This window comes from Anguilla anguilla, chromosome 1 (assembly GCF_013347855.1).
Source record: "Anguilla anguilla isolate fAngAng1 chromosome 1, fAngAng1.pri, whole genome shotgun sequence".
NCBI classification, from domain to species: domain Eukaryota; kingdom Metazoa; phylum Chordata; class Actinopteri; order Anguilliformes; family Anguillidae; genus Anguilla; species Anguilla anguilla.
The window spans coordinates 31,557,151-31,584,719 of NC_049201.1; the positions used below are offsets into that span (position 1 = coordinate 31,557,151).

Consider the following 27,569-nt stretch of genomic DNA (forward strand, 5'->3'; position numbering starts at 1 on the left):
TTGTCAGAGCTGGCTGCTGGCCTAGACACTGAAAGCAAGTCTGTGTTCGCTTCAGCCCCCCAAGCTTCTCCCTATGATTGTGTCCATGATTGCTTCCATTGCATTTGTTTTAGGGACTGTGGTGGTAAAACCTGTATGTATCTATGATTTGTAATTTGGTTCCTGGTTATCACAATCATCTGTGAATGACTTTTCTGCTTTAGTCACAGATGAACACACACATGCTGGTATGGGAATATTGTTAGCCAGGTCTGGCACTGTTGCTCACATAAATAAGGTGAATGCACTTATGTATTTTTTCTTATATGGTAAGTTATGCTGGATAATAGCATCTGTGAAATGAATTATTCTAATGTAACCTGAATTGCATCAGTACCTAACCAACTTTCAATGGATATTTTATAAAATCCAATTTACCCTGGATAAGGGCATCTGCTAAGCAAACAAATTATGTAGAACATGGTGAAATGTTCCCAAAAAGTTTTCCCCACATTATTTGCTGAAATATATGTGTTGTGTTTATACATGTAATTCTATCTTGCTTTATTTACCAGTATGTCACATTTACTGTCAATGCTGACCATTCAGTTCAAGCACTGAAAATGTCAGTGAGCCGCAAATACACACACACGCTTGCACACACTGCTGTTTCCTCAACCCTAACAAACTTTACAATCTGGTCCAAGAGACCACTGTAGCATTTCTTGTGCTTACAAACCATGCATTTTCAAAACTAGACCAAACCTTTTGGAGGTAAAAAAAAAATTCCCCAAAATAAACTAATATATGTTCTTACCCTGTATGAGAGATGCTTCTTGTTTGCTTAACCCAGAACATAGACAGCTGTGTTACAGCTCAGTGGGCCAGTTTATGTAGGTGTAACCTCCAGGGCTGCATTTTCTACCGCAGTCCAGTATCCCACAAACGTCTGCCTCTGAGCCCGAAATATGCAATGGGCTTCTGTAGAAAGCAGCCTAATAACCAACTGAGGAAAAAGCCAAGGAAATGGTTGCACAGTTCATATATAGTATATTGTATTTGTAGCAAATGGGTTGTTCATGCAACTGTGAGTTGTTCAGTGGATTATTACTACCTGCTGTGATTTTGAAGGAGGTTTTTTTAAGGGAGGTATACCTCATACAGTAACTGTGCAGTTCTGCTGATGGACTGCAGAGTGGATTACATTTCAGAGGATACTTGTATGCCTGGAAAGGGACCTGGAGCAGACCTACAATTATGATTGAATATTCAAAAGTTGGGTCGCAATGATGTTGATGACAGTGAAGGTCACCTGAAGAAGGACAAACATTTGTTTATTTGTTAAGAAATCTCTGGGAGCATTGATATAGTGTGTGGGTACCAGGGTTAGGTCAATTCCTTTTCAATTCAGCCAATTCAGGAAATTAATTTAAATTAAATTCATAAATTGACAATGCACATACAGTTCTTTTTTCAGTTGTTTAATTGAATTCCAATTCCTCCTGAATTTAAATGGGACTTGAGCTCTGTTGGGTTTATTTTTCCTCCACTTGCATTATGTTTTTACATGTGCCGCACCCTGCCCCTCTGCATATTACTGGATGTGTGGATTTTTTACTGATTTCCTACATCCCATAACTGCTTATATTATATTAATATGACTGCATAAACATTCATTATGTTTGGAAATCTCATGCATGGGTAATACAACCAGTTGTTAAATATTTTACATAAAGCTTGTTTTCATAAGAACAAGCTTTGCTCTCTGTATTTGGGATCCTCCTGGGTGAACCGAACACACATGCTTTCACAGCTTGGCAGGTTTTGTGTCAAAACTGATTCCATCTGGCAGTCTGTTGAAAGGAAGAGGGCAGTGTGAGCCCATGTGTTGAGTTTCCACCAGATTACTATAATCCGTCCTGTGCTTATTTACAGATGAACATCATTGCATTCGCTGATCTTAAACCACATATTTATTGCCTGTGCACTTTGTAATTAATAGTATAACTGTTTTAATATGGACTTGTATAAATATTACCCCATGTAATAATATTTCCCATATTTGTGACAAAGTAGAATTTTGAAATGAAAAGTTTATGAGAATGTTGAATAGTGGAGTTGTGCTGTAGTCATAGTATTCTGTAGTGTTATGATTCCTAGGTGGGGCACTGCTGTGCTCCCCTTGAGCAAAGCAGTCAACCACAACTGCTTCAGTTAAACTTTCAGTTGTATAAATTGATAATATTCAGAAATAAAGTCATAGCACATAAGAGCATCTGCCTAGCTATTACACACACAAGTATTAAATAAAAAAATTGCCCCAGATACAGTAGATTGTATCAGATCAGTAATACCATAACCCATGGAACATTGAGATTATTAATCTGGCTGGTGTTCAAATGTGTTAAAAATGAATCTATTTATATAGCGGTGGCCAATCCTAGTCCTGGAGAGCCACAACATTATTGTTAATGTGAGGTAAATTACTTGTAATCTTCTGTTCTGATTGATCAACTAAATATTAGGTAACAATAAACACCAGCATATCTTGCTCCAGGAGTTGACCACCTTTATATCAGTAGTTAAGCACGGATAATAACCATAGCACATTAAGGTTATTGTTGTAAAAAAAAGACTGACCGGCCTGTTCCTGTTTCACAATATCTGCAGCTCTGTGCACAGCCTATCTCATGCTTCGTGCTCATTGGCTGTCCTGTGGTACTTGTCACAACCATAGGTGTGAAGTGGCCATGCCTGTGTCTGTTTTCCAGGTTGACCTGATGAGGAACATCAGTAACATTCCACAGCCATTCCTGTTCACCCGCCATGTGCACTTCCTAAATTTCACTAGGTCAGTTCAAGTGGGGATTGGGAAGAATCTATGTTGGTTGTCTATTTTCTTTTTCCTAATCAGTGGAGTCTTGCAGCAGAGGACCAGGGCCCTGTTTCTGGATAAAATTGAGCTTTTCTGGATAACAATGGAGCTTTCACAGTGGTTCCTATGATGCAATCTAATGTGCAAAATCTAAATTTACAGTGTGTTTCCAAAATCACCAAGTAGGTGTTGTCGGAAGCTGAAGTGCCGCATTAGAGGGGGTGCCCTATTTCTAGGTGCTGAAAAGGCTTAGGAATCAATTTTGAAGATGATGAGGCCTAACACATAAATAAACCTAGATACATTTAGCAATGTATCTAGAATACAATAAAACATCAATTAAAGGCAAGAAACAGAAAGATATTAGTGAAGCCTGTTGTTTGAGTGTAGAATACTCAGCATTCACTTACAGACCTACAGTTAAAAATGTATTAATTAATTTTGACCATGTTTGATAATAATGATAGTTATGCATTTGTTGATTTGTTGGGGAAAATTAAATAATTATTTAAATTGTATGATTGAGTGCTGCATTTTGTATATACCTAGCTACTCAACATTTAATGTGGCACTTCATCTCGCTTGGTTGAGCACTGTAGGCTACTCATCTGCTTCAACAAATATATTAAACCAAGAAATGTATCTTGGTTTATCTCATGGAAGTCTTACCTGCTTTAAAATATGAATTCATGATGACATTGTAAAATTAAATGACTGGTGTTGGCTAATTGTCCATAGCCTAGTAAAGGCATTGTAAAAGAAAATGGCTTACAGACACCTAAACATATTGAGGGAGGAAATAAAAGGAAGTGGCACTTCAGAAAAACAGACATCAGACACTTTGCATACAATTTATTGTATCCAATTATGCTATCAGTGTTTTCTGTGTGGTCTAGAATTACATGAAGAACTGTGCAAATGAAATTGGTAGTAATTTGTATAATTATGAATTGTATTTTTGATACATTAATTTATGATATATTATTAATTTTATGTGAAATGTTTTGTTTACAGTTTTTTATATTAGCTGTTTTTCCTCAAGGGAGGACTGATAGAAGGATATTGGACCAGCTGTCTTTTTTAAATTTCTGCGAATGTCATCACTGTCATGGAGGTCACCACTCTGTAATTCAACGAAATTCTCGAAATCATCATGTGACCCCCCCCCCCCCCCCCCCCCCCAGGTTCAGGATAGAGCAACCTGTGTACATCAACATCATCCGGGATCCCATCAACAGATTCCTCTCCAATTACTTTTTCCGGCGGTTTGGGGACTGGCGTGGCGAGCAGAATCACCTGATCCGAACCCCCGGGATGAAGGATGAGGAGCGATACCTGGTCAGCCTCTTGTCTTCTTTTCATGTCTTCTACTTTCCTGTACAAAACTCATGCAGTTCTGTTCTTTCATCTCTTATCACCTGGTTGAATGTTAAAGATTGAACAGTGCCTGTGTTGGGAAGATTTTTGGCTTTTCGCAATGCTAACAAACCTCTGATTTTCACTCGGCCTTGGTAGAAGATGCAGATGGTCCTGATCAAAGCTGCAAAAGTTCACCCACACATGTAAACCAACATTAGTAAGAAAAAACTACACTGTGTATGTCAATAGAAGTACCAAATTATGCCAACTGTACAATTATATTCTCTGCCATTTCAGTTATGAGCCTAAAAATGTATTGATGAAGCTGATAGAGTTAGTGTGTCTGTATTATGTACTGCATGCTCATCCTGCAACATATACAGAAACGAATTTAATAACTATGCACCATAACATCAACATAGTACTATAATAGGTCATGCTATTACACTGTTGTAATGAATGAAGCTAATTTTAGAGTTTTAAAATACTGCTCCATACATAATTTCAGTTTTTCATTATTTGAAATCATTTGTCATCAGTTTTAAACGATTTTGACAGATTATGACAGGTGTTGTGTGATGCTTATGATAAATTTAGTAAGGTTTATGGTGGCTTGTAGTTCAAGTGAAGCATTATACAAAATGAAGAGATTCAGTAAAGAAGTAGTTTTTGAGGAAATTCATGTTTCAAGGTTCAGAATGTCCTGTCTGTTAAAACATCTTGTAGAGAGAACAGACATATATATATATATATATATATATATATATATATATATATATATATATATATATATATATATATATATATATATAAAAAATACAGCTGCTCAAAAGTATTAGGCCTCCTGTAGTTTTTTTAAATCAACACCCATTTCTTCCTGTGCATCATAGTGCGTCTATTAGGCATTAGTGTTCTACGCCACATGAGCATGCAATTTGACATCCTGTCTTTTTGCAATTCATATAATCAGGTTTGGCTGGACAGTCTCTAGGGCTGCCTTCACACTGAACAGGTGGGAAAACTGGTTAGTTTGGTAGACTGGGTCTCTTTGCCATAGAAGGCCAGAGAGACGGCTGCAGCCACATTTTAAGCTAATGAAAGGCCCACAATTAATGAATGTATGTTGCATGAGTTCCCATAAATATGGATTTAAAAGGAAAAAACATTGCTCTGATCAAAATAAGCACTTCACTGAGGACAATGACGACAAAGCTGGGGCAGCAGTCGAAGTAGCAGCTGTTAAAATATTAAGTGCACATTAAATGCAAAATAATGAATTCTAAAAACATGGATGACTAAAGGAGGGTAGCTAGGGGACTCTGCAGGCAGGAATCATGTGTTCCTTATAAAGTCCACAAATTCTGCTGCACATCTGGCAGGAACTGTGTGTATAAATAGAAATGCAGCCCTCAATGTGCATTATGAAAAGCACATCTTATATACTCTACAACTTTCTTTTTAACCTTTTAATCCTATTTTTTCTTAAACAATAAAATTCCCAGTGTTAGTTCAACTCTAACAGAATACATATGAATTGATTAGGGACCATATGTACTCTGTAAGAAGCCAACCATTATATTACATTGCAAAACATTTCATCAATTTAGCACTGTCATAAAATTGTATTTAGTTCAATTTTATTTATAGAGCATGTGTAACACAGATGGTCACAAAGCAGCATTTCGTAGATCCCAGGCCGGATACCACCTCAGTGCAAGCCTAGGGCAAAGGTGGCTAGGAAAAACTCCTTGACTTACAGGAAGAAACCTTGTGCTGAACTAAACTGTGGGTTTTTTCAGCTACATCCTTGGAACCTTAGTATAAATTTACCAAATTTACGCCTGTATGTATTGAATGAACCGGGTGGTGGAAAATTCATAGTTTTTTTGTGACATCTGAACAGTCACACTTAGCATAGGCATAAGCAGCTGGTTGTAACTATTTCCAGATTGTGACAAGGCAGCTAATCAGCTTAACCATTCCGTGTTGCAATGGGGTGAAACAATGTTTTTCTTTTTCAAATGATTTTTTTTTGTTGTTTTGTGGTAGAAGGGTGTTGTTCTTTGAAACCAATCACTTTCAGAAGGAGGTTGCAATGAGGTGTATGCCTAGTCACCACAGTAATAGGTTTCCTGAAGCTTTTATATAGGTTGAAGTTTGTATTTATTTTTATTTATTTTTTTATTTTTTATTTATTGACCTTTCAGCATTATTACAGGTTCATAAAGACAGTTGTCATTAAAAACACTGAATTATTTTGCTGTTACAATAAAACATCAATACTAAGTAGACTAAAAATTTAAAATACTGAAATTATCTAAGCTGAGATCTAATCTCGTATCCCAAATTTAAATTTAAAATCCGCTGTCATTTAGGAGTCTGCACATATAGGGGATTGGTGATCGCCTGTATCTCTCAGTTCGACATCTTGGGATGGCCAGTTTGTTTGAGTTCCTTGTCTGACGACCTGTGAGCTCCTCCCTGAGGGGGGGTAGCCAGTCTCTGAAGTTGGACTTTAGCAGTTTTCTGGCAAAGCCAAGACACAGTTGAGTGCGTCTCTCTGATAGAGTGCACAATCCGAGAGTGCAGAGAGCCTCTGGGTACCCTGAGTACCTCTGGCCAAGTATGGTTTTACAAGCCCGTTTCTGCGTGCTTTCCAGCCTTTTAGCCTGGTCTGTCGTCAGGGAACTGTGCCAGATGGGGACTGCATACTCCAGCACCGGGCGTACGTAGCCTGTATAGATGGAACCCAGTTCTGGGTCTCGGACACCAAATTTCTTCAGGCGACACAGAGCAAAAAGCTTCCTGTTCGCTGAGGTCAGCATGTGGTCCACCTGACTGTCCCAACGCAAATTACTTTGGATGGTGACCCCCAGGACCTTGACAGTGTCACAGACTTCCAGGATGTTCTGGTCAATGGAGAGAGTCGGCAGGGCAGGTGGATGCCTCATGTGGGTGACATGTAAAACTTTACATTTCTTTGGGTTGAGTTGCATTTTGTGCTCCTCTACCCAGATATCAAGACCATTCAGGGTCTGTTGGAGGGTACAGGGTAGTTGGAGCTTCCTTGTCTGGGCCAGAGTCATGTCATCCACATATTTCCAGTGGTCTATTCTGTCCTGGAGGGCACTGTTAATCAGTGCTAGAAAGACTACAGGCCCTAATACGGTTCCCTGTGCAACTCCACACGTGGGGTATTCCCAATCAGAAAGATGTCCCTGGTAGCGCACTTTTTGACGGCGGTCAGTCATGAAGCTGCAGATCCATGGGATCAGGCCCGGTCTCACTCCAAGGTCAAGGAGGCACTGTACTGCCATTGTGTGATCTACAGCATCAAAGGCCTTAGCAAAGTCAGTTGTAATTAGTGTGCACACTGAGCCCGGAACATCACAGGCCTTGTACACAGAGTCCATCAAACTGACTAGATAGTGTGTTGTAGAACGATTCTCTCGGCTGCCAAACTGCATGGGATCTAGATTTGGCGTGATGTCATTCAGGATCCAATGCACAGCAAACTGTTCGCATAGTTTAGAGAGCTGAGCTGTTAATGAGATCGGCCTCAGTTCATCAATGTTTGGTGGGGAAGATTTTGGTATGGGGACAACAGTAGCCTCTTTCCATTGTCTAGGGACGACCCCTTCATCAAACGAACTGTTAATGATATCACAGATAGGAATGCTGATCTCGCATGAAAACTCCTTCAATATTCTTGGGGGAATCATGTCTGGGCCAGGGGATTTGTGGCAGTTGATAGAGGACAGTCTGCTATACACATCCCACACTGGAATAGTGGGCAATGGGGGGGATGGCAGGAAAGGAGATAGAGCTGAACGTTGGAAAGGCGGAAGTGACTGGGGTACTTTAACAAACTTTGTGTTGATTGCATTAGCAATTGTCACAAAGTCCTGGGGATTGATTCCAGGGACATTGATTCGGTCCACCTTTTTTGCAGTTTTGCACATCGATTTAACTCTATTGAGCCAAGCTCTAGAATTAGCTTTTTCCATGCCTTCCACTTTGGATTTGTAAAATTGTTTTTTTGCCGCATATATTTCCTTTTGGACCTTATTTCTGTAGAACCTTGCCAGGGCACATGATTTTCCAGTCTTGAAAGCTTTTTGTCTCTGGTGGATCAAATGCTTGATCTTGGGGGTGATCCATGGTTTGTCCGAAGGATAGATTTTCACTGTCTTCATAGGGAAATGTCTATCAATTTCAGGCAGAATGGTATTGTAGAAGGCGTTGGCTGTTTCATTAGTGCTGGTTGCTTCATTCACCTCCTGCCATAGATGAGTGGTAATCCACCTGCCAAACTCACTCAAGCCAGGCTCCCTTATAGGTCGTACTACCCGTTTAGTGCACTGGAGAGCTCTTGTTTGTGCTTTAGGGCTCCAGAGGACACAATTGTGGTCACTTGAGCTAACAGGAGGGAGAATCTCAGGCTTCAGGTACAATGATTTCATGTTAGTGATAATCATGTCAAGGATGGCTTCACCTCTGGTGTTGTTCTGAACCACCTGGCAGAGTTGGTTATCTAGGCAGATGGCATGGACTTTGAGGTGGTTGAAGTCTCCAAGAATTACAAGTCCAATGTCTGGGTACTTAGTACGAAGCAGGTAGGATGAGGCTATTAGATGTTCAATGAGTTCATCCTGATGTGGTGATTGGGGCGGTAAATACACCACACACACAGCAATAGCAGATATGTGCCGTGGTAGTCTCAGAGGTCTCACTTTCACCCACAGACATTCTAGATGGTCAGGAACCCTGATACAGGTTAGGGGATGTAATGGAACACAGTCTCTGATGTACAGTGCAACACCTCCACCACGGCGAGTGGTTTGGCATTTGGAAAACAAGGTGTAGCCATCTATACCCAGTAATTCTTCAGGCATGTGGGGAGTAAACCAAGTTTCTGAAATTGCAGCCACATCTACATGGTTTTTTATCAATAAAATAGCATGGTTGGATGGTCTATTGTTCACTACCTTGACTTTGATTAGGTTTGATTGTGATTTGTCCCCAGAATTCCTAGATCCATAAAGTTGTGGTCTAGTGAGGTCAAATCTTCTGCTGACAACAGTCCTAATCTTGCGCAAAATGTTCTTACCCCCTCTACGTCCTCTTTTCCTGGTTGATATCCGTGCCACCCCTTCTTTGCTTAGGATCTTTCTCAGCCGAGGGCTTACTGGAGGGGCAGATTGTTTGAGCCTCTTGAGGAATTCCATAGAGTACTTTAAGACAGGTGCCGTTTCTGCCATTACTTCACAAAGGATAGGGAACATGTCAACAATTCATTCAAAAAACTGTTCCAAACCAGGTCATTAACACGACACTCCAACGAGATCAAGCGGATGGCAACTCCAAAGAGAGATATTTATTGGATTTTAGATCCACTTCTCCATGCACAAACGCACGAGGCAGCCATCTTGGGCGCCATCTTGTTTTAATAATGCCCAAAGCATAGGCTCTGTATTTTATTTTAAATTGTTTAGAGACATAAAATCCATTCTCTTTGGCTCTGCTGAACAGGACAGGAAAGTGAGAGTATAATGTGAACACATTATGACGTGGATGAAGTCAAGTCTATAATTTGCATGAGGTTGTATTCTGAATACATGAGTTAAGTCATGTTTTACTGATTTTTTTTAAAACTCAGTACTGACTACTGAGTTTTTAAAAAGCAGTAATGACAAAGGATGTAATTGGCAAGGATGGAAACTGCTGTAAATATTTAACTCACCAAACCTAAATCCTGATTAGCCTAAAACAAAATACAGTTTGGTGTACAGGCAGAGCACAAAAGTATTTTGTGGTACCGTAGGTCAAGCAAACATATGTCCTGTTCCCTAGTGACTTTGATATTGTATTACACAAAGTTAACGTTACATTTTAAAAGCGAAATTGTAAAAGCTAATTTACTTCTAACTAACCTTATGGTGGAAATGATCATTGTTAAATGACTTCAACGATTGAAAAAAATGTAATGATTATTTCAAATTCATACTATGTCATTAATAGAGAAAAGTATTTATTAACAGTAGACTTATCATCAATGTGCGTTTCAGTTATAAATACCTTATAGCGGCTAAATGCAGGATGAGAAATCAAGAAACTGGTTTCAGTCGACAACTCAATTAACTGACAATTGAGCCACAACCAAAGCCTGCACATGTATACAACCACAAAGTTCCTATCACAAACATTGGAAAATATGTCTGCATGTTTATCTGTAATTAACTGAATTTCACTTCTGTTTATTTTTTAACATTTAAAAATAAATGACTACTTCTCAAGTATTACTCTTTAAAAACATTGGCTGTCCCTTTTACTTTTGCCACCAACCATTTAGTGAAGGTTTATGGATTAAAATGAGGGATATACTGCACTTTTAATTGATTGAATATGACTGTAATATGTTAAACCCTTAAACCCCAGATATTCAATCTAAATGTCAAATTTTTATATAAATAATATGTGAGTGCACATTCTTAGCTTTTACTGAAGGGTTTTATATACTTTGGTGTCACCACATAGAAATTACAGCACTTTTTAGCCACCCATTATAGAAGATTACCTAAAAGTTGAAAATATTGGTCCACATCATAAAGAGATACAGTGTATGTATCTCTAACCTTGGGTAAACAAACAATTTCATAACAGGCCTGCCCTGACCAGGAGCCTCAGTTCTCCTGCAGTCCATCAAAGAGATGGTCCTATTCCTGACCCACAGAGGAATTCCACAGTAACTGAGTGCAGCTGTGGCAGTGTTAAAGTGTAAATATTGCTGTAAGGATTACAGACACAGGCCCTGCTTCTACCTCTGCCCTCAGTTATGAAGAATTTATTATACCAGTACAAGTCAGAATATGAAATGATACTACAAGCCTTGTTTCTCCTGATTAATTTTCCTATTGAACTCAATGGAAAAAATGTTCAGGAGAAATTCTTGTAGTATCTACTGCATATCTGGCAGCAGCACGGTGGCTTGAGGCTCATTAGATACCTTGGACCCTTGATGACTTAAAGCGATTTAGCCAACACATGTGTTCCATACTGTATCTAGTCCACCCCCAATTCCCATAGGGATCCATTCAAATGCAAAGAGTTTTTGTATCGCTTGTACAGTAGGACAACCTACCAATAAGATATCCAGACTCTGATGATGTTGATAGGTCACAGACATCAGGAAGTCATGGCATGCAAAGGATATGCAACCAAATATAAAACATGACTCTTTTATTTGACATTATGTTAATTTGTCTAAAACACTGAAATGGGGGCCTATGTATAAAAAGTGCTGTAATTACTACATGGTGAAACCAAAATGTATAAGAATACCCTTTAATAAAAGCTCTGAGTCTGCACTTTTACCACATGTGAATTGTTTGATTGCAAACAAAGAAAATAAAATATTAAATCAGAAAAAAGCAGAAAAATGCAGGTGATTTTAATGTTGTGGCTGATCGGTGTATATAAATCCATTTGCAAATGCAATTCAACAAAGAATCCACTAATTTCAATTTGCCGAACTTTTAACTGTATTCACACCACCAATGTTAGACATCAAGTTATTGTACCCAAAAGAGTTTGGTGGTGACAACATTGCATCATTGATAGGTGACATGTTTGTTATTTACTTGTTTGTTATTGCAATTACATACGTCAATTATTTGTGGTATCATAAAACCTTTGTGTTTTAATATGCAATGTACTTTGACATAATTATAATGTATTTCATCATTAATTAGTTCTGACTCTGTTCTTTGCTAGGATATTAATGTATGCATCCTGGAGAATTACCCAGAATGCTCCAACCCACGACTCTTCTACATCATTCCCTATTTCTGTGGACAGCATCCCCAGTGCAGGTAAGACCACACTTCTTGATACAGGGATCAGTTCCATGCAAGGCATGTGTGGATTTGGTTACCTGTATGTAATTTAGAATGCTGCAAACTTCATCTCATTTGTACTGTGTGTGATTCTATCCAAATGACATAAGGATACGCATTACATCCAACTAGGAATCATTAGGTCCAACTTTTCCTGATCAGGAATAGTGGCTTAGAAAAAAAAGAAAACAATGACACACTGGCAAAAGAATTCACTGTTACAGACCACCCCTCAAGGAATGTTTGAAAAGATCTTGTTTGGACCATACTCAGATGAAATGTGACGGTGTCAGCCACTCTCTGTGTGTGCTAGCATTAGTGACTCAGTACGTGTTGCATGTGGTGGACAGGGAGCCTGGCGAGTGGGCTCTAGAGCGAGCCAAGCGGAATGTTCTAGAGACCTACCTGCTGGTGGGGGTGCTGGAAGAGCTGGAGGATGTGCTGCTCCTGCTGGAGCGCCTCCTACCGCACTTCTTCACCAACGTGCTGAACATCTACAAGAGCCCAGGTGATCCTCCTCTCTTTCTCCTTTCAGTTGTTCTGCTTCCCTTAGCTCTCTCCCTCCTTTCACTCCACTGATCTCTCAGTGCTTCCTCCCTTCACTGTTATATAAACTGACATACTATGCATATATATTATAAAACAACCATGCTGTTATACAGTCTGTGTCTGTGTGCACTTCTGCCCAGTCCTTGCTTGTCTGCCTTTGTTTGTTATTGTAGAAAGTGTTCAGGATGTTTCTGGGTGTGACCCTTTTTTCTTTGTGGGCTGTATCTGAAAAGCATGTGACCAACAGAAGAAGAAGAATAAAAAGAGGAAATACATGGATTGGCTACAGTGCACGGTGGTGCAATTCACCTGGCTTTTGGAGAGATAGGGTCACCTAGGTGACTAACCTAACCAACCAAGTGGCTGGTCAGTGTTCAGTAGCGTTAGGTAGGTGCTGTTATTAGCTAACTAAATTCAGTTGTGTTTGGCAACGTTAGCTGGCTGGCCATGATATCCCAAGACATCAGCTATTGGTCCGGTATTTTACACTTCTCTTATGGGCTATCTTTAGCAAGGAGTCCACCAGTCTCAAAATCCTACTATCCTGTATGTTAGGTAGGATTTTTCTGGATATTACTGTAGTTCGACTGCATGTTGAAGTTGGAGTTTTTGCTATTGTATGTATCGGTTGAGGATTTTGGCATACTTGTATGAATGCAGCTATTGCTGTATTTTTGAAAGAGACATGATTCCATCAGTCTGCAATACGATGTTATAAAGCTACTGACATAGCTAGCCAAATATAGTTGTTTTATCGGTGCATGAGCTTCCTCATCTAGGGGGTGCAGGTGTAGTTGAGAACAGAGGAGGAGCTATTTTTGTTTGGAACACAGGAGCGAAGCAAGGAAAAAGTCCTGCATAGTATGCCTTTTATATATTTTATTTAGCATATGTATGAAGTTCCTTGTTTGGAAGTGGCTTCACTTAAAATAAATGGCATCTCGACTGTAATATGATATTCCAAAATGCATTGTTATTGTTCTGTCTTTACATGCTAACCATGGGATGATAGAGTATGGATGATAGGTTTATATTTAGGCTACTGCTTCTTTTGGGTTTTAGAAGCAATCAGGGAGAGTTTAGCTGTTGGGTTTCTGCATTTCTGGTGTTGCATTTTCTGAGATCCAAGTCTGTCCTTAGAGAATTGAGGCTAGAAGGCCAGAATTCAGGAAGCAATAAAATGCAAGCATTCGTTTTTTTCTTCATCATAACATTTTGTCAATCATGAAAATGAACTGAGCTGTGTTTGTGAGGCAGAATAACTTGCATTTGCAACTAAAAGGTCAAATGTTGATTGAATCCAAGCGTAAGGTTTTGTTCATTAATGCCCCAACAATTTCATTATCATCCCACCTTCCAGGTCTGCTGCGAACACCAAAAAAACAAAAACAAATTGAGAAAGGTAGTTTTGATTCCACGGGTAGCTTTCACTTTGGATTCTGAACTGTAGATACTGGTAAGAAAGTGTTTCCTCTTAGTTATTTATGCAGGATCAATAGCCTCATACATGGACTTCTTTAGAGGAAATTGCTTGCTTCTTCAACCAACCAATAAATCAATCAACTAGTCTTTTTTATACTGCCATCTATAAACAAAATGTTACCCAAATTATTTTTTTTTCCAAATGGGATCAAATAACATGGAAAAAAAAATCATTTGCACCAATGTGGCGGAAAACTGGAAATTTTTCCAAAGATTTCCTGATCACTAAAAAAGGAGATGTTATGTTGAAGTTCAAAATGGTTGGATGCAGAGAATAACTCATTAAATATTAACTTCTTGGAGGCAATACACACACTCGTTTTATGGTGACTGTGAAGGAATTGTTGACCTTAGATCAGTGCAGGTACCATTCCTTTTTTTATATGTTTGTTATCCTATCAGCTGTGTCCAATATGCATACAAAATAAGGAATGAAATAACAACAAAACAAAGAAAAACTAAGTTTTTAATAAAAATGAGAGAGCTACTACAGGAAAAAGAACCTTGATTTTTGTGTGACACCATGATGATGTGTGAGGGGAAAAGAAACAATGTGACATATTGCTATGACCTTCATCGACTTTGGCTTTGTGACAGTTGGCACATTGCTGCTGATTCCAGATTGAAGGCACACTAAACAAGGATTTATGTGCAGTGCAGTCCATAGGTATTTGGACAGTGACCCACTCATTTTTGTTTGGATCTGTACTCCAGCAGGACTGGCTTTTAAATGAAATGATAAATATGAGGTTAAAGTGCAGACTGCACTAATTTAGGGGTTTTACATCCATATTCAGTGATCCATGTAGGAATTACAGCCTTTTTATGCATAATTACTCTAATTTAGGAGACTCAAAGTAGGTGGGACCGATTAACGTAATCTTAAATAAAGTGGTCATACTGTATTTAGTGCTTAGTTGAAAATCATTTGCATTCAATGATTTCCAAAAGTCTGTTGACCATATACATCTCCAGACCACTGGGAATCTTCCCTGGTGATGTCCTGCCTGGCCTGTACTGCAGCCATCTTCAGGAACTCTTTTTTTCTGGGTATTTTGCCTTCAGTCTTGTCTTCAGCGAGTGTAATGCATGTTCAATTAGATTCAGGTTGTGTGATTGACTTGGCCAATCAGGAACATACTGTAGTTTCGCCAAAGGATTTATTTTTTGATACACTTTCGTTATATGTGAGTGCGCACTCCCATTTCTCTTTATTTTATGTCATTTTGGGATATTGCAGCACCGGTAATTCAATTATTCTTGAGCGCAGGTTAATAATCATCAGCTGGCAATCAGGAACATTCCCCTTTTTGGCCCTGAAAAACTCCTTGGTTGCTTAAGCAGTGTGTTTTGGGTCACTGTCTTGCTGCTGTTTATTTCATTTTTACCACACAAACACCTTTATTTTTTAAGTTGGCCCAGTGTAAAATTCTTAGTTACATGAACTTGGTCATTTTGATGTATTTAGAATGGAATCATGTTTGTTAGTTGAACAGCACAATGAGTTAATATATTTATTTATGGTTTCTGTGCCAACATAAAAGTCTTGTTACTGGAACTTGTAGTCCATAGAACTTGAACCTTGAAAGTTAAGAACTTGAAAGTGGTAACCTAATTAGTTACTGAAGAATTTTTACTTTGGAAAACCAAAACTTTTTAAAAGAATAGAATCAACCAAACCTTCTGTTAGCTTTTTTTGTGATGATGGAACAACACACAACTGGCCAAGGAACAGATGTGCCGCCAATTATTCCAATTACTTTTGTCCCCGAAAATGGGTGTATAGAAAAGGCTGTAATTCTTACACAGATCACGCTGATATGGATGTAAATGCCCTCATTTTTAAGCAGATAGTCTTCACTTTATTCATTGTTTCATTTCAAATTCAATGTTCTGGAGTACAGAATCCAAACCAAGAAAAAAAATTGTGTCACAAATGCTTACGGACTGCACTGTATGGGAGCACAATTTCTTTTTGAGGTGATGATGTGAGTTTTGGGGTTTAATGCACTCCCAAAGGGGATCAGGTGATCTCATGCATTTCCTCTGTCTTTAGAGCTGTGCTCAGCTGGGCCCACATGTAAGTCATGTTGTCATGGTGAGCTCACACAAAACATTTTCTCTTTGGCTGCACTGCGTTTCCTGTGTTCTGTTGCCCCTTGAATACAGACCATATGAAACATTGCCAGACACACTCATACTCACTAAAGGAGTACAAAGGACTTAAACTTTTCACCCTCTTGAGAAATTCATTGTCCACTAAAATTCCAGCTTATCCCACTGGAAACTGTTTTTTCTGAAAATACAAGGTCAGTCAACTTACAATGTGCAGAATTTCCTTTCATCTGCACTGTCTAGTTGTGATCACTAGGAGGGAGTAATGGCACAGCCTTGAGGTTCATGAAGGTTCATATTGATCATGTTGTCTGCAGTTCTCTCATGTCTTCAGATTACCCTTTGATTAAGTCCTTTGGCAGAGCTACAGTGCTGTGAAAAAAGTTTTTGCGCCTTCCTGATTCCTATTATTTGTCGCACTGAATGGTTTCAGATGTTTATACAAGATGATATATTAGACAAAGGGAATGATGGTTTGGGGGTGCTTTGCTGCCTCGGGGCCTGCATGACTTGCCATTATTGAAGGAACCATGAATTCTGCTCTGTACCAGAAGATTCTTAAGGAAAATGTCTGGTCGTCTGTCCGTGAGCTGAAGCTGAAGTGTAATTGGGTCATGTAGCAAGACAATGATCCAAAGCACAAAAGCAAGAAAAGGTCTGAATGGCTGAAAAGAAACTAAATTAAACTTTTGGAATGGCCATGTCAAAGTCCTGACTTGAACCCTATTGAGCTGCTGTGGCACCTGAAACGAGAAGTTAATGCTCGAAAACCTACCAATTTATTGGAAATAACGCAGTTTTGCAAAAAAGAGTAAGCTAAAATTCTTCCACAGCGATGTAAATGGATGTTATCAAATCATAGGAAGCATTTTATTTCAGTTATTTGTGACATGGTGTGTTGGTAGGACTCAAACACAGACTCAGACAGGTACTGTTCAACTCAAAGAGATATATTTATTACAAAATAAGGCAGACAAAACCGGACTGGATTCCGATAGGACAGAACTGGATTCAGGCAGACAGGACTGGACCGGACTCAGGCTGGACGAAGCTGGGCTCAGGCAGACTGGACCGGATAGGCTTCAGGCAGACTGAAAAGGTTAGTGAACTTCGGGCAAACAAGAACAGGCTCAGACAGACAGGACAGGTTACAGAACCTCGGGCAGGCAGAACAGGCACAGGCAGACTGGACAGGTTGGCAGAGCTTCGGGCAGGCAGAACAGGCTCAGGCAGACTGGACAGGTTGGCAGAGCTTCGGGCAGGCAGAACAGGGGAAGAGCGAGACAGGGGGCACGACAGACTGACAGACAATAGACAAGACTAGGGAACACACAAGCAGACTGGATGAACAGGAAGGATCGGGGCACAGGTAGACGGGTAAGCTGGAATTCTACCATCCTGTCGGTTTTCATTTCAACCATAATTTGGCACACCTGCGTCTACTAATTAGCAGCCACAAGCAGCAACAAGATCTCTAGCTATTGATGTGTGTTTTGTTAGGGTGGAAGTGTAAACCTGCAGCCCTGTTCCTGGTAGATCTCCAGGAACAGGGCTGGGCAGCCCTTATTTATACAATTGTCAGTCTTAGGTAATACCCTGTATATGTAAGATCGCTGTCTGCTAAGTTCATGCAGTTACATATGTTTGAGTTCCTGTGGTTCTCAGTCTTTGGCCTCTGTGTGTCGGTCTCCATAGAGTACAAGAGGATGGGGAACATGACGGGCACAGTGCAAAAGCACACACCCACCCTGGAGGCCCTGCAGGTGCTTTACCAACGCATGAAGTATGAGTATGACTTTTACGCGTTCGTTAGAGACCAGTTCCACCTGCTGAAAAGGAAAATCGGGCTAAGGTCTGTTTCCCACCCACCGCACCGCCCCAAAATCCTGATGAATACACAACCTAAAACCCAGGAGCCTCTGGAAGAGGAAGAGGAGGAGGAAGAAGAAGAGGAGGAGGAGGAGGAGGAGGAGGAGGAGGAGGAGGAAGAGGACACCCACAACTGGCTGATACAGCCCTGACTGTTAGCGTGGAAGTGGTGGGCACAGCTTGTAGCAGTGTCTCCACCCTGTTTGTTTTCGCCCATGGATAATACTAATTTTTATGGGTGGCTTTTCTCATGGAAGGGACACAAGCATTTGCCAATGTGTGCAAAGAGCTGCTTGGAGAAAGGACCTTGTAAAATGTTTTCAATTGTATATTTTTGAAGATGCAAGGGACAGTCCAATCACAATGTCTCCAGAGGAGATGTGTGAGATACGCATACAGTGATATGAATATTAGCTGTTTCCAGTGACACAACAAATGTTACAGTGAGAAGGCCAAGGACAGCCATGAGGACAAATGCTTGAGCCTGTAAGATGTGAAGGAAGTCATTTTACTGGCAAACACTATAAATACAAATGTCATAGGACCTGTGTCAATGTCTCGAAATAAGGTAACATTACATGTCTATGGGCTGTATAAACTTTGTTATTGTTCAAGCTAAGACTGAATCAACCAGTAAGAGCAGTTACATTAATTCCCAGTGCTTATTTATCGTTAGAGGTTTAATTGAGGGGTGGCATTTCTTACCACAGCTCAGCAGTTATTGAATGTATTTGTAAAGTTTATGCCACATCCTGTTGAGGAACTTGTTCTCGTTGCAGTGATGCATCTGATCATGTCTGGTCCACACTACTGTGGACAGTGGCTGGACACCTGAATGAATACTGAATGAATAACTGACCTCACCATGGGAGGGGGGCTCTATGTTGATGGTGTATCCCCTGCATCATTGCTCAATAGTGACCACTCTGGTCAAATGGGCCCCTATGATCTGACTGTGGAAGCTGCATCCCCATCATGGCAGCTGCAGAATAAAGGTGAAAACTGAAAACATGATGTTCCGTGATGTGGTGCTTGGCCAAACAGAGTATCACTAAAGCAAAGGGAATGTGTGACCACATTTTATTAAGCTTATGTCAAAGCAAGTAGACACCAGCATTAAATCCCCTATCTTCCTCTATTCATAATTACACTTGCTTCTTACTTGTAGTGGGATTTAGATTTTGCATACCTTAAATCTATGAATGTTCATATATACATAAACACAGACACGTGTTTATGTGTATATGAACATTCATAAATTTTTATGTAAAATAGAATGTGTATTTTCATTGGTAATTTTGCAAGCACTCATCTCATTTTACTAACACATATTTTAGTGATAACAAACACATCATTGCTTTTCTTCCATGGATGTACATCCTTCACCAAACATTACACCTAATTTAACAGAAGTGCAAATTTAAGTTAAATACAGAATAATGTTTGAATTTAACACTTAACACATCTTCATATAATTTTCTATGAGCCATTTCTGTGATTGTGTGAATTAGGTGCCCAACCAGAAGAGATTATTACCATTAAGCCTGCAGGTAAAAGCAGCAGTAGCTGGAAGTGTCAGTTAGAACCCACAAAGTTTCAGTGACATCAAATGCTGTCTAAGAATAAATTTAATACTAAATTGACGTTTTACATGAAAAACAAAGTTCAGAGTACATATTCAAGATTATAGGTCCATTTAGATGCTTAGCAGGTGCTCTTATCTAGAGTGACTTTCAAAGTGCATTTGAAAAAGTAAAGCAAGGTAAAGCAAGCTGTCATAGCAAGCATAGCAGATGCAAGAAGGAGTTTGATGGTATAGTGCAGGGCTGCCCAATCCGGTTCCTGAACATCTACTGTCCTGTCGGTTTTGATTTCAATCCTAATTTGGCATACCTGATTCTACTAATTAGCAGATCAAGTAGATCTTTAGCTGTTGAATGGGGTGCACTTTGTTGGGGTTGGAATGAATGAATGAATGAATGAATGAATGAATGAATGAAAAACTACAGGATGGTAGATTTCCAGGAGCAGGATTGGGCAGCCCTGGTGTAGTGTTAAAAGTAGCAAAAGGGATTTTATAGTATAGTGCAGGGGAGTCCAATCTTATCCAAAATGGGCCGATGTGGGTGCAGGTTTTTGTTCTAGCCCAGCACTAAGACACCCGATTCTACTTATCAAGGTCTTGATTGAAGATCGTGATTAGCAAATTACTGTAGTTGAATCAGGTGTCATAGTGCTGGGCTAAAACAAAAACCAGCACCCACACTGGCCCTTTTCGGATAAGATTGGACACCCCTGGTATAGGGCTAGATGTAGCATAAGTATCACCAAGGGTATTCAAGCCAGAATTCAGGAAAACAAGCAAACTTAGTTGGATCCTGTTGAGCTGGTCTAGACCAGTGGTGCACAAACTCTGTCCTGGAGACACCTTGCGTATGCCATTTTTTGTTAAACCTCAATCAATAAAAGTTGTTGTGAAAGCATTCGCTGAAGCTTCCCAAATTTTTTCCTTAAAATGATGGTTGTAACAAAAAACATGTTTACACTGCGGGGCCAGGACGAAGTCTGCAAACTGGTCTAGATTACTGTTTATTTCAATGATGTCTGGTTTATATTGGTCTAGACCAGTGGTCTCCAACCCTGGTCCTGGAGAGCTACAGGGTCTGCTGTTTTTCATAGTGACTCTGCACTTCATGAATCAATTAGTGCAGTTGATTACACAGTTAATTCAACTCACCTGGTGTCTTGGGTCTCAAGTGGGTGCTAATTTTAAGGTGAAAACAAAAACCAGAAGAACCTGTAGCTCTCCAGGACCAGGGGTGGAGACCACTGGTCTAGACAGTGACTTGTGCACCACTGGACAGTCAGAGTCGTGAGGGGGGTGGGAGCTCGATCAGGCTCTCCCTGACCAACTTCAGTGCCTCCAGTGCCATACCCCAGCTGAAGGACACTCCCCACCCTGCGTGGCCGTAGTTGTGCACCACGGGCACCCTTCGGCCTGCTGGCGTTTCCAGCAGCACCTTCTTCAGGCAGGGGCTTGCCCTGCCGGGCCTGAGGCCCACCAGCTCGCCCAGGCGCACGGCCTCCCTGAGCGACGGCTCCAGCCGGCAGCAGCGCTCCAGGATGGCCTCGCTTTCACCCTTGTCAGCCGCCAGCCTCCAGTCGCCCACCTGCCGGGTGCCCCCCACCTTGACGCTGTCCCGGCCAGGATAGATATAGGTGTGCCCGTCACTGTCCCGGATGAAGTGCTTGAGCCAGGGGGCATGGACCCTGAGGATCTGCCCTCGGACAGGGTGCACCCCGCTGTCCCCTGCCAGCACCCGAGCTCCCAGGCCAGAGCAGTTCACCACTATATCATAGTTATGGCACAGCTCCTGGAGATCTGACACTCTGCCCTTTTTGAGCAGACCCCTGGCCCTTTTAAACCTGTAGGAATAGGACCCCAGACCTAAGTAAAACGCATGTTTCATGAGGCTCAAATATGAAAGCACACATGCAGAATTTTCAATGAAAAACAAATGTTGCAAATATTTACATTATATTTATATCATGTGAAAGAAAAACATTTTCTAAATATTGATGGAAGTAGACATTTCATTTAGAATTGTCAGTTTTGAAGGGAATCAAAGCAATGACATTAACAGAATCATGAATTAATATTAGTTATCAAACCAGCTTAATGTGGATAACAACTGACATTATGCCTACTGAACTTCCAATCTCTAAAATCACTTTCTAATTTTCCTCTCTGCTCACGAAGTCAAACCTTGACATCACTTTGAACCTCAATTATGTTATTTTGTAGCTCACCTAGTGTTGAAATGGCATAAAGGTAACCAAGTAAATCAGCTAGGTTTTCCATCATCATTGACAGGTGAAAGTATATAGGCCTAAATAAATCCAAATCCTCTTTTAGTGGTCAGTACTGTATATGAATTCCATCGCATTCAGGATTTAAAAAAAAAAAAACTCTAAATCCCAACTTAATAAAATAGGCTTGATTTCATATTTATTTTTCTTTGGTTGTATATACAGCATATGAATTAAAATGAGAGTTCTGATTACACAGGGTCTTTAAGAATCTCAGTGGTCTTTTCTAATCTTTTTATCTTTGTGAGAAGAAAAGGGAAAGGGAGAACTAACCTTTTCTCAAGCCATGGGAGATAAATGGGGCACTCGCACTTGACAGTGGTGAAGGCCTGGCCAAACTTGTACTGTGGAAACCCTTTGAGCTCAGCGTCAGTCATGAAGCGAAAGCCCAGAACATCATCTGCCCAGAAGGGCCTGCGTTCGCTGGGAACCTCCCGGAAAATCTGCCACCTTGAGAAGGATTCCCGTCAGACCAAACCAGACATGGGTTTATGTTAGGTCACTGGGGCAAGGTTTGGGCAACCCTGATCCTGAGAGGGTAGCAGTTCTGCAAGCTTGAGCATTGCATCATCTGACAGTCGTAAGGCTCTGCATCATCTCACAGTAGTAAGGCCGAAGTAATTATTTATAAAGGCAGTAACTCAGCCTTGTCTTCCAGTAATACATTAACTGCTGAATTGTTTGGTAACTGTAACTTTATAGCAGGACTTCTGCCCTCAAAAATGTTAACTGTCAATGTATTATATTACAGGTGTGATAACACACATACACATAATAATTGTTTCTGCAAGCGCACAGTCTGTTGTGGATGTTTACCCTGAGCTCAGGAGAACACCTGCTTCTGAGGCCTGCTGGGACCTGGCAATCTCTAGCAAGTGATCAAAAGTGTCCTTAAACCAGCGGTGCTGCTGCTGCAGAGGAATATCTGGGAGAAAAGGTGACATCAGCAGGTGTGACCTTGTGAGTGTGTGATTACAACCAGTTAAACAACACACAAGTCAACAGAGCTTATTCAATCACAAAATGCGCTTATTTATGCAATTAATAATAATTATAATTGTCTAACATATTTCATATATGCTATATCAACATATATTTCATTGTTGTGTAAAAACATGTCAGATGATGTCTGCGCATGTAATAACATGTTGTTATGACTTCGTGTTTTAAGATATTTAATGCCAAACAAGTGTAATAGCATATGTCACACTGTGGAGAAGGCCTGAAATTAGCATTTCAATTAAAATTTAGGGTATGGGCAGGTGTTTCTATTCTTCTCTGTAATACTATAAGATACACTGAGCCTGTAAAACATAAGAGTCATAAGAAATATTAAAGGGCAGAGTTTCTGTTTTTGACAAGTAACAATGATCAAAGTCCAGGAAGTGTAAACCGTTCCAGACATTCTGCTTTGCAAAAAAGAATGAATAAATAAAATACTACTATCCATATTTGCCTATTCGCCCCAAATAGCAGAAATGACATTTATTACCCTAAGAGATGTTTTAAACTTAACTTAGTAACAGATGATTCCTCTTTATTCATAAGAAAATATGCTTCAATAAACAAATAATGATGCAAGATCACAGCTTTTTTGTTGAGAAAAGGTCTGCGTGCACACACTGAATGCACACAGATGCAAACAGCCTTTTTTAACATTCTGTTTTTTCATCCTGTTCTGAAGCACATGTGTATATTTGTGTATTTCACCCTTCTGATAATGCTGTAGCATATTGTTAAATCCTCATACCTATCACATACACATTAATATAAAATATGGCCTACAAACTTCTGTATTTACATTGTTTAGCTTTGTGGAGATTTTTACTTTCTCACCACAAACAACTTTGGAGCTGTAAATAAAAAATGTAGATGCTTAATTCAGATTTTCTATGCAGCATTCTGAGAAGTGAGAAGATGACTCTCATAAACAAGCATTTTGAATCAGGCACAGGGCTCCTGTCCTCACCGGGGATTGGTGCGCCACCCATCACAATCCCGGCAGCAACGTCACTTGTGGTGTCTGGAGTGAACCTGTCTGCCAGGACCGTCACAGAGCAGGATGGAAGGGCCTCTGCGATGCACACTGCTGTGGACAGGCCAACCACACCCGCCCCCACCACGACCACCCTTGTGTGCTGCATTGTGAGTTAGTTCTGCAGGAGGGAACCGAACAAATCAGGTCAATCTGTATGCAACAATGCTCTTTAGGACGGCTTCATCAGTCTTCATACTGTCCCTTCTTACAGTGTCCACCCAAGAAATTTCCTCTTTAGTTCTTCTACTCGTTGGAATTATGTGTGACATTTTTGTTTTTCTGTGCCAAATTTATTTACGTTATGTGAATCAGCACTCTATTGGTAACAAGAACAGACAAATTTAGTTTAAAAGCAATATACAATTATTAGTTAGCAAATAAGTGTGCATAAGAAATGAAAGATTTGCCTAAGCCTTAGGTTGCATTTGATCCTCAGACTTTGCGATTCCAAGGCAACAAAGTTACCAGTGAGCTGCCAAAAAAGTAGCTGTCCAAGTTTTTTTGTGTGAAATATGTTAATCTAGCGTGTTTATGTGAAACGTAAGCATTGAACATTGCACTGATATAATTTGAATGTCTATATTGCATAAGGGAATGAAGTTATAAACACCAACTTAGTTAAATAGGCATGAACGGCTTTGCAATAAAAAGAGGTTGTTTAATGCTGTCATGCGCTCGTGGAAGGCAGCCCAGTAAGCACAACTCAGCTCCAGTTTTATTCCATATGGCCTGGTTATATTGGAGCCGGCTAGAAAACTTTCACATTGAAAGCAAATGTAGCTGGTTAACTGAATGTGTAGATGGTATGTCATAATACAGTCTATATGTTTGGTGAAAGACCAGCTAGATTTGGTGCACAAGGATCCAAAAGAATTATACAGTTGCAAAAGCAATAGTTGAAAAGTAATAGAGAATTATTAATGAGCATATAAGCATAAGAAATGAAATATTTACCCAAGTCTCAGCTGGGATTCGATTCTATGGCTCAGTGGTCCGAAGGCTGTGACTTTACCAGTGAACCACCAACTTACTAGCTGTACTGACAGGGAATTTTCTTAAAAATGCAACTTAAAACCGGAAGACCCTTACACAGATGTTTAGAAAGGAGAAGTAGCCTACTGCCTAGCACACAAGCAATTTGAGTGCCAATGATAACAATTATGTGAGTATTAGACAAAGCCATATCAAAAAGGACAGTGATGCCTTTTACTCCATTCCTAAAATAAATGTACACATTTCCTTACAAAATCACACGGTGTCACTCTAATATCTTCTATCTTGCACTGCAGGCAGTAATCACAGCTATTTTTGCATATTTTGTAAGGGCACACAACAAAAATCATGATGGTAAATGAACTAGCAATGGTCATATTAATTTCAAAGGTGAAACAATGCTATTAATATACGTACCTATTCCTTGAGGACAAGAGTCGGTGTTCAATAAATGCTGTCCTCTTGTTCTACAGGGAATTAAACGATCAGAAAGAGAACAAAGTCCACTTCAAGACCTGATTACAAAGTGCATGGATTGCTTTCATAATTCCACCTTCATGGTAACACTGCAAAACTAAAAGACCTGTACTTTAGATCTTTTTTTAAAAATTGGATCCATTTAACATCTAGGCTATAAAAAGGGTAGTTCTGATACACGTTCACTGTGAGAAAGAACTTTGTGTTAGCAGCTTGTATCAGAATGCACATTCAAACTGCAATCACAGTGAGTGAGTTCAGTGTGCAGGAGTTTAGATCCTAACAATGATCCACGCAACATTAAGTAAACAACATTAAACATTTGTTTAACATATTTCTACTTCGCATTTGCAAATGCAATCGTGACAGAGTAACCATGTAAGTCGAATTATTACGTGCACTAAATATATTTATATTGGGTAACTTCAGTATGAAATCTCAAAGTTTCAGTATGCTTCCAAAGCACATCTACTGCTATTCAGGCTGTAATATGCTAACCGTTATTTTTGTTCTTGTTGCCGTGATTGAACGAAAGAAATAGTGGATTGAACGAAACAACTAGCTAGATAAATTCGGGAATTAAAATAATAATGTAGCTAAATCAAAAGTTATTTCAGCAAATACGTGGGTAATGATTAAATAAATAGCACGGATATCAACCTTAGGCTAAAAAATATACCTTGGTCTAAAAAATGCAATAACAAAACAATACAAAAATATTTAACTAGAAGGCGAGCACCGAGCACGCCTTCAAATAACCTAAGCTTGTGAAGTCCGGAAGTAAGCCCGCAGTGCTCATTCCGAGGGAAAAACACGGTAGCTATCATTAAAATGAATGAGGAATATCAGAATTTTGAAGGCAAAGTAAAACTTATCCGATGGTATTCTTGAACTAGATTAACTATCGGCACGTTTCATATGAAAAGCAGATTGCAAAATTATGTCACATGTAGTATAATATGCACATTTTATGTTTATTATTTTATATTAATAATCATAATAATAAATATTTTCACAAAACTTCTGGACAAAAAAAAAAAACAGTTTCCCAAACTGCTACACATAATGTAATTTATGATCACAAAAAAATGACTGATGAGGTTTTCTTTGGTTAAAAATAAATAAATAATTAAATCACCTTCGTGTTCTACATTGATCAATCTATGGGCAGCAAGCTCTTTTGCCTTCAACATGAACAGTACAGACTGTTTCCCCGTCCCATCCTACCTAGGCTTCACTGCCAGGCCCCTCCTACTCTCTCAAAGTTCTATGTACGCTCTATGCAGAAACTCCCCCTGACTCTCCAGTTCCTAATATGTAAAACGCACTGAACATAACTGTCTAAATTAGAGTAATATGGGCTGAAAACACGCCCACCGGGGTAAGAATATGGGATTGTATGTTATATAGACTTCTATGACATAGTTGTCTCAACGTCGGTCCAAGGGCAGGCTATATTTTAATGCAGTCTGATAATCGAAAAGCAACGTTAGATTGGACTTACGATGTTGTAGTTTTCTATTTAGCGGCATCTTATAGCGTACGGTTGCTTGTTTGAAATTAGTTAAATTTTCTTGGTCGAAAATTAAATACAAAGTAAAAGCCTTAAGTTAGATCGTCAATCAGAAGTTCAAGTATTGTTCACAGAACAGCTAGTTACCAACAAGATACCAATAACCCTGAAAATTTCAGTAAGCCAGCGACCCTGGTTCCGGAAGTAAATTTCCTATTCATTTTCTCCATAGACATTTCAGAAAGACGCTAGAGAATATAGTTTTCAGTCTTGAACCGCACCATCCAGCAACGAGATCAATCATGACATTATAAAAATGATCAGAGCCAAAAATAAATAAATAAATAAACTTTGGAAAACTATGAAAGGTACAAGACTGTGTACTTAAGGGTTTTTAAGATGGAAGGAACTACACTTCCCATAAAGCATTGCGAGTGATGTAATCGTATCCTTCCCCTCATTTCAACCGGTAACAACATTTAGGTTCATTACATTTTTCTCTCTAGTAATTTCTTGTACTTAACGTTATTGTGTTTTATATTATATAGTTTTATA

At 39.6% G+C, this 27,569-nt stretch overlaps 2 protein-coding genes across 7 annotated transcripts in view; one reads left to right on the forward strand and one right to left on the reverse strand.

Annotated features, from left to right (window-relative positions):
• The window catches only part of LOC118233950 (uronyl 2-sulfotransferase-like), a 49,301-nt gene extending 30,211 nt beyond the window's left edge, over nucleotides 1-19,090 (forward strand). For both annotated transcript variants that reach the window (XM_035430132.1, XM_035430140.1), the window contains exons 4-8: nucleotides 2,751-2,830; nucleotides 4,039-4,192; nucleotides 11,987-12,084; nucleotides 12,459-12,616; nucleotides 17,950-19,090. In XM_035430132.1, the coding sequence (XP_035286023.1) occupies nucleotides 2,751-2,830; nucleotides 4,039-4,192; nucleotides 11,987-12,084; nucleotides 12,459-12,616; nucleotides 17,950-18,275 (816 nt within the window). In that variant the 3' untranslated portion in view covers nucleotides 18,276-19,090. The remainder of the gene's footprint in view (nucleotides 1-2,750; nucleotides 2,831-4,038; nucleotides 4,193-11,986; nucleotides 12,085-12,458; nucleotides 12,617-17,949) is intronic.
• Nucleotides 19,091-19,189: 99 nt separating this feature from the next.
• On the reverse strand, nucleotides 19,190-27,230 carry ddo (D-aspartate oxidase). 5 transcript variants are annotated; one of them, XM_035430224.1, is made up of 7 exons: nucleotides 27,006-27,230; nucleotides 25,442-25,491; nucleotides 24,986-25,065; nucleotides 23,963-24,149; nucleotides 22,810-22,918; nucleotides 22,267-22,443; nucleotides 19,190-21,549 (listed from the first exon to the last, which is right to left on the reverse strand). In XM_035430224.1, the coding sequence occupies exons 4-7, from the start codon at nucleotides 24,135-24,137 to the stop codon at nucleotides 20,988-20,990; spliced, it is 1,023 nt and encodes a 340-aa protein (XP_035286115.1). In that variant the 5' UTR covers nucleotides 24,138-24,149; nucleotides 24,986-25,065; nucleotides 25,442-25,491; nucleotides 27,006-27,230; the 3' UTR covers nucleotides 19,190-20,987. The 5 variants fall into 5 exon arrangements, with proteins under 5 accessions (XP_035286115.1, XP_035286124.1, XP_035286094.1 ...); XM_035430233.1 differs by lacking the exon at nucleotides 27,006-27,230 and adding an exon at nucleotides 26,640-26,745; XM_035430203.1 differs by lacking the exon at nucleotides 24,986-25,065 and having other exon boundaries at nucleotides 27,006-27,229.
• Nucleotides 27,231-27,569: the final 339 nt, after the last annotated feature.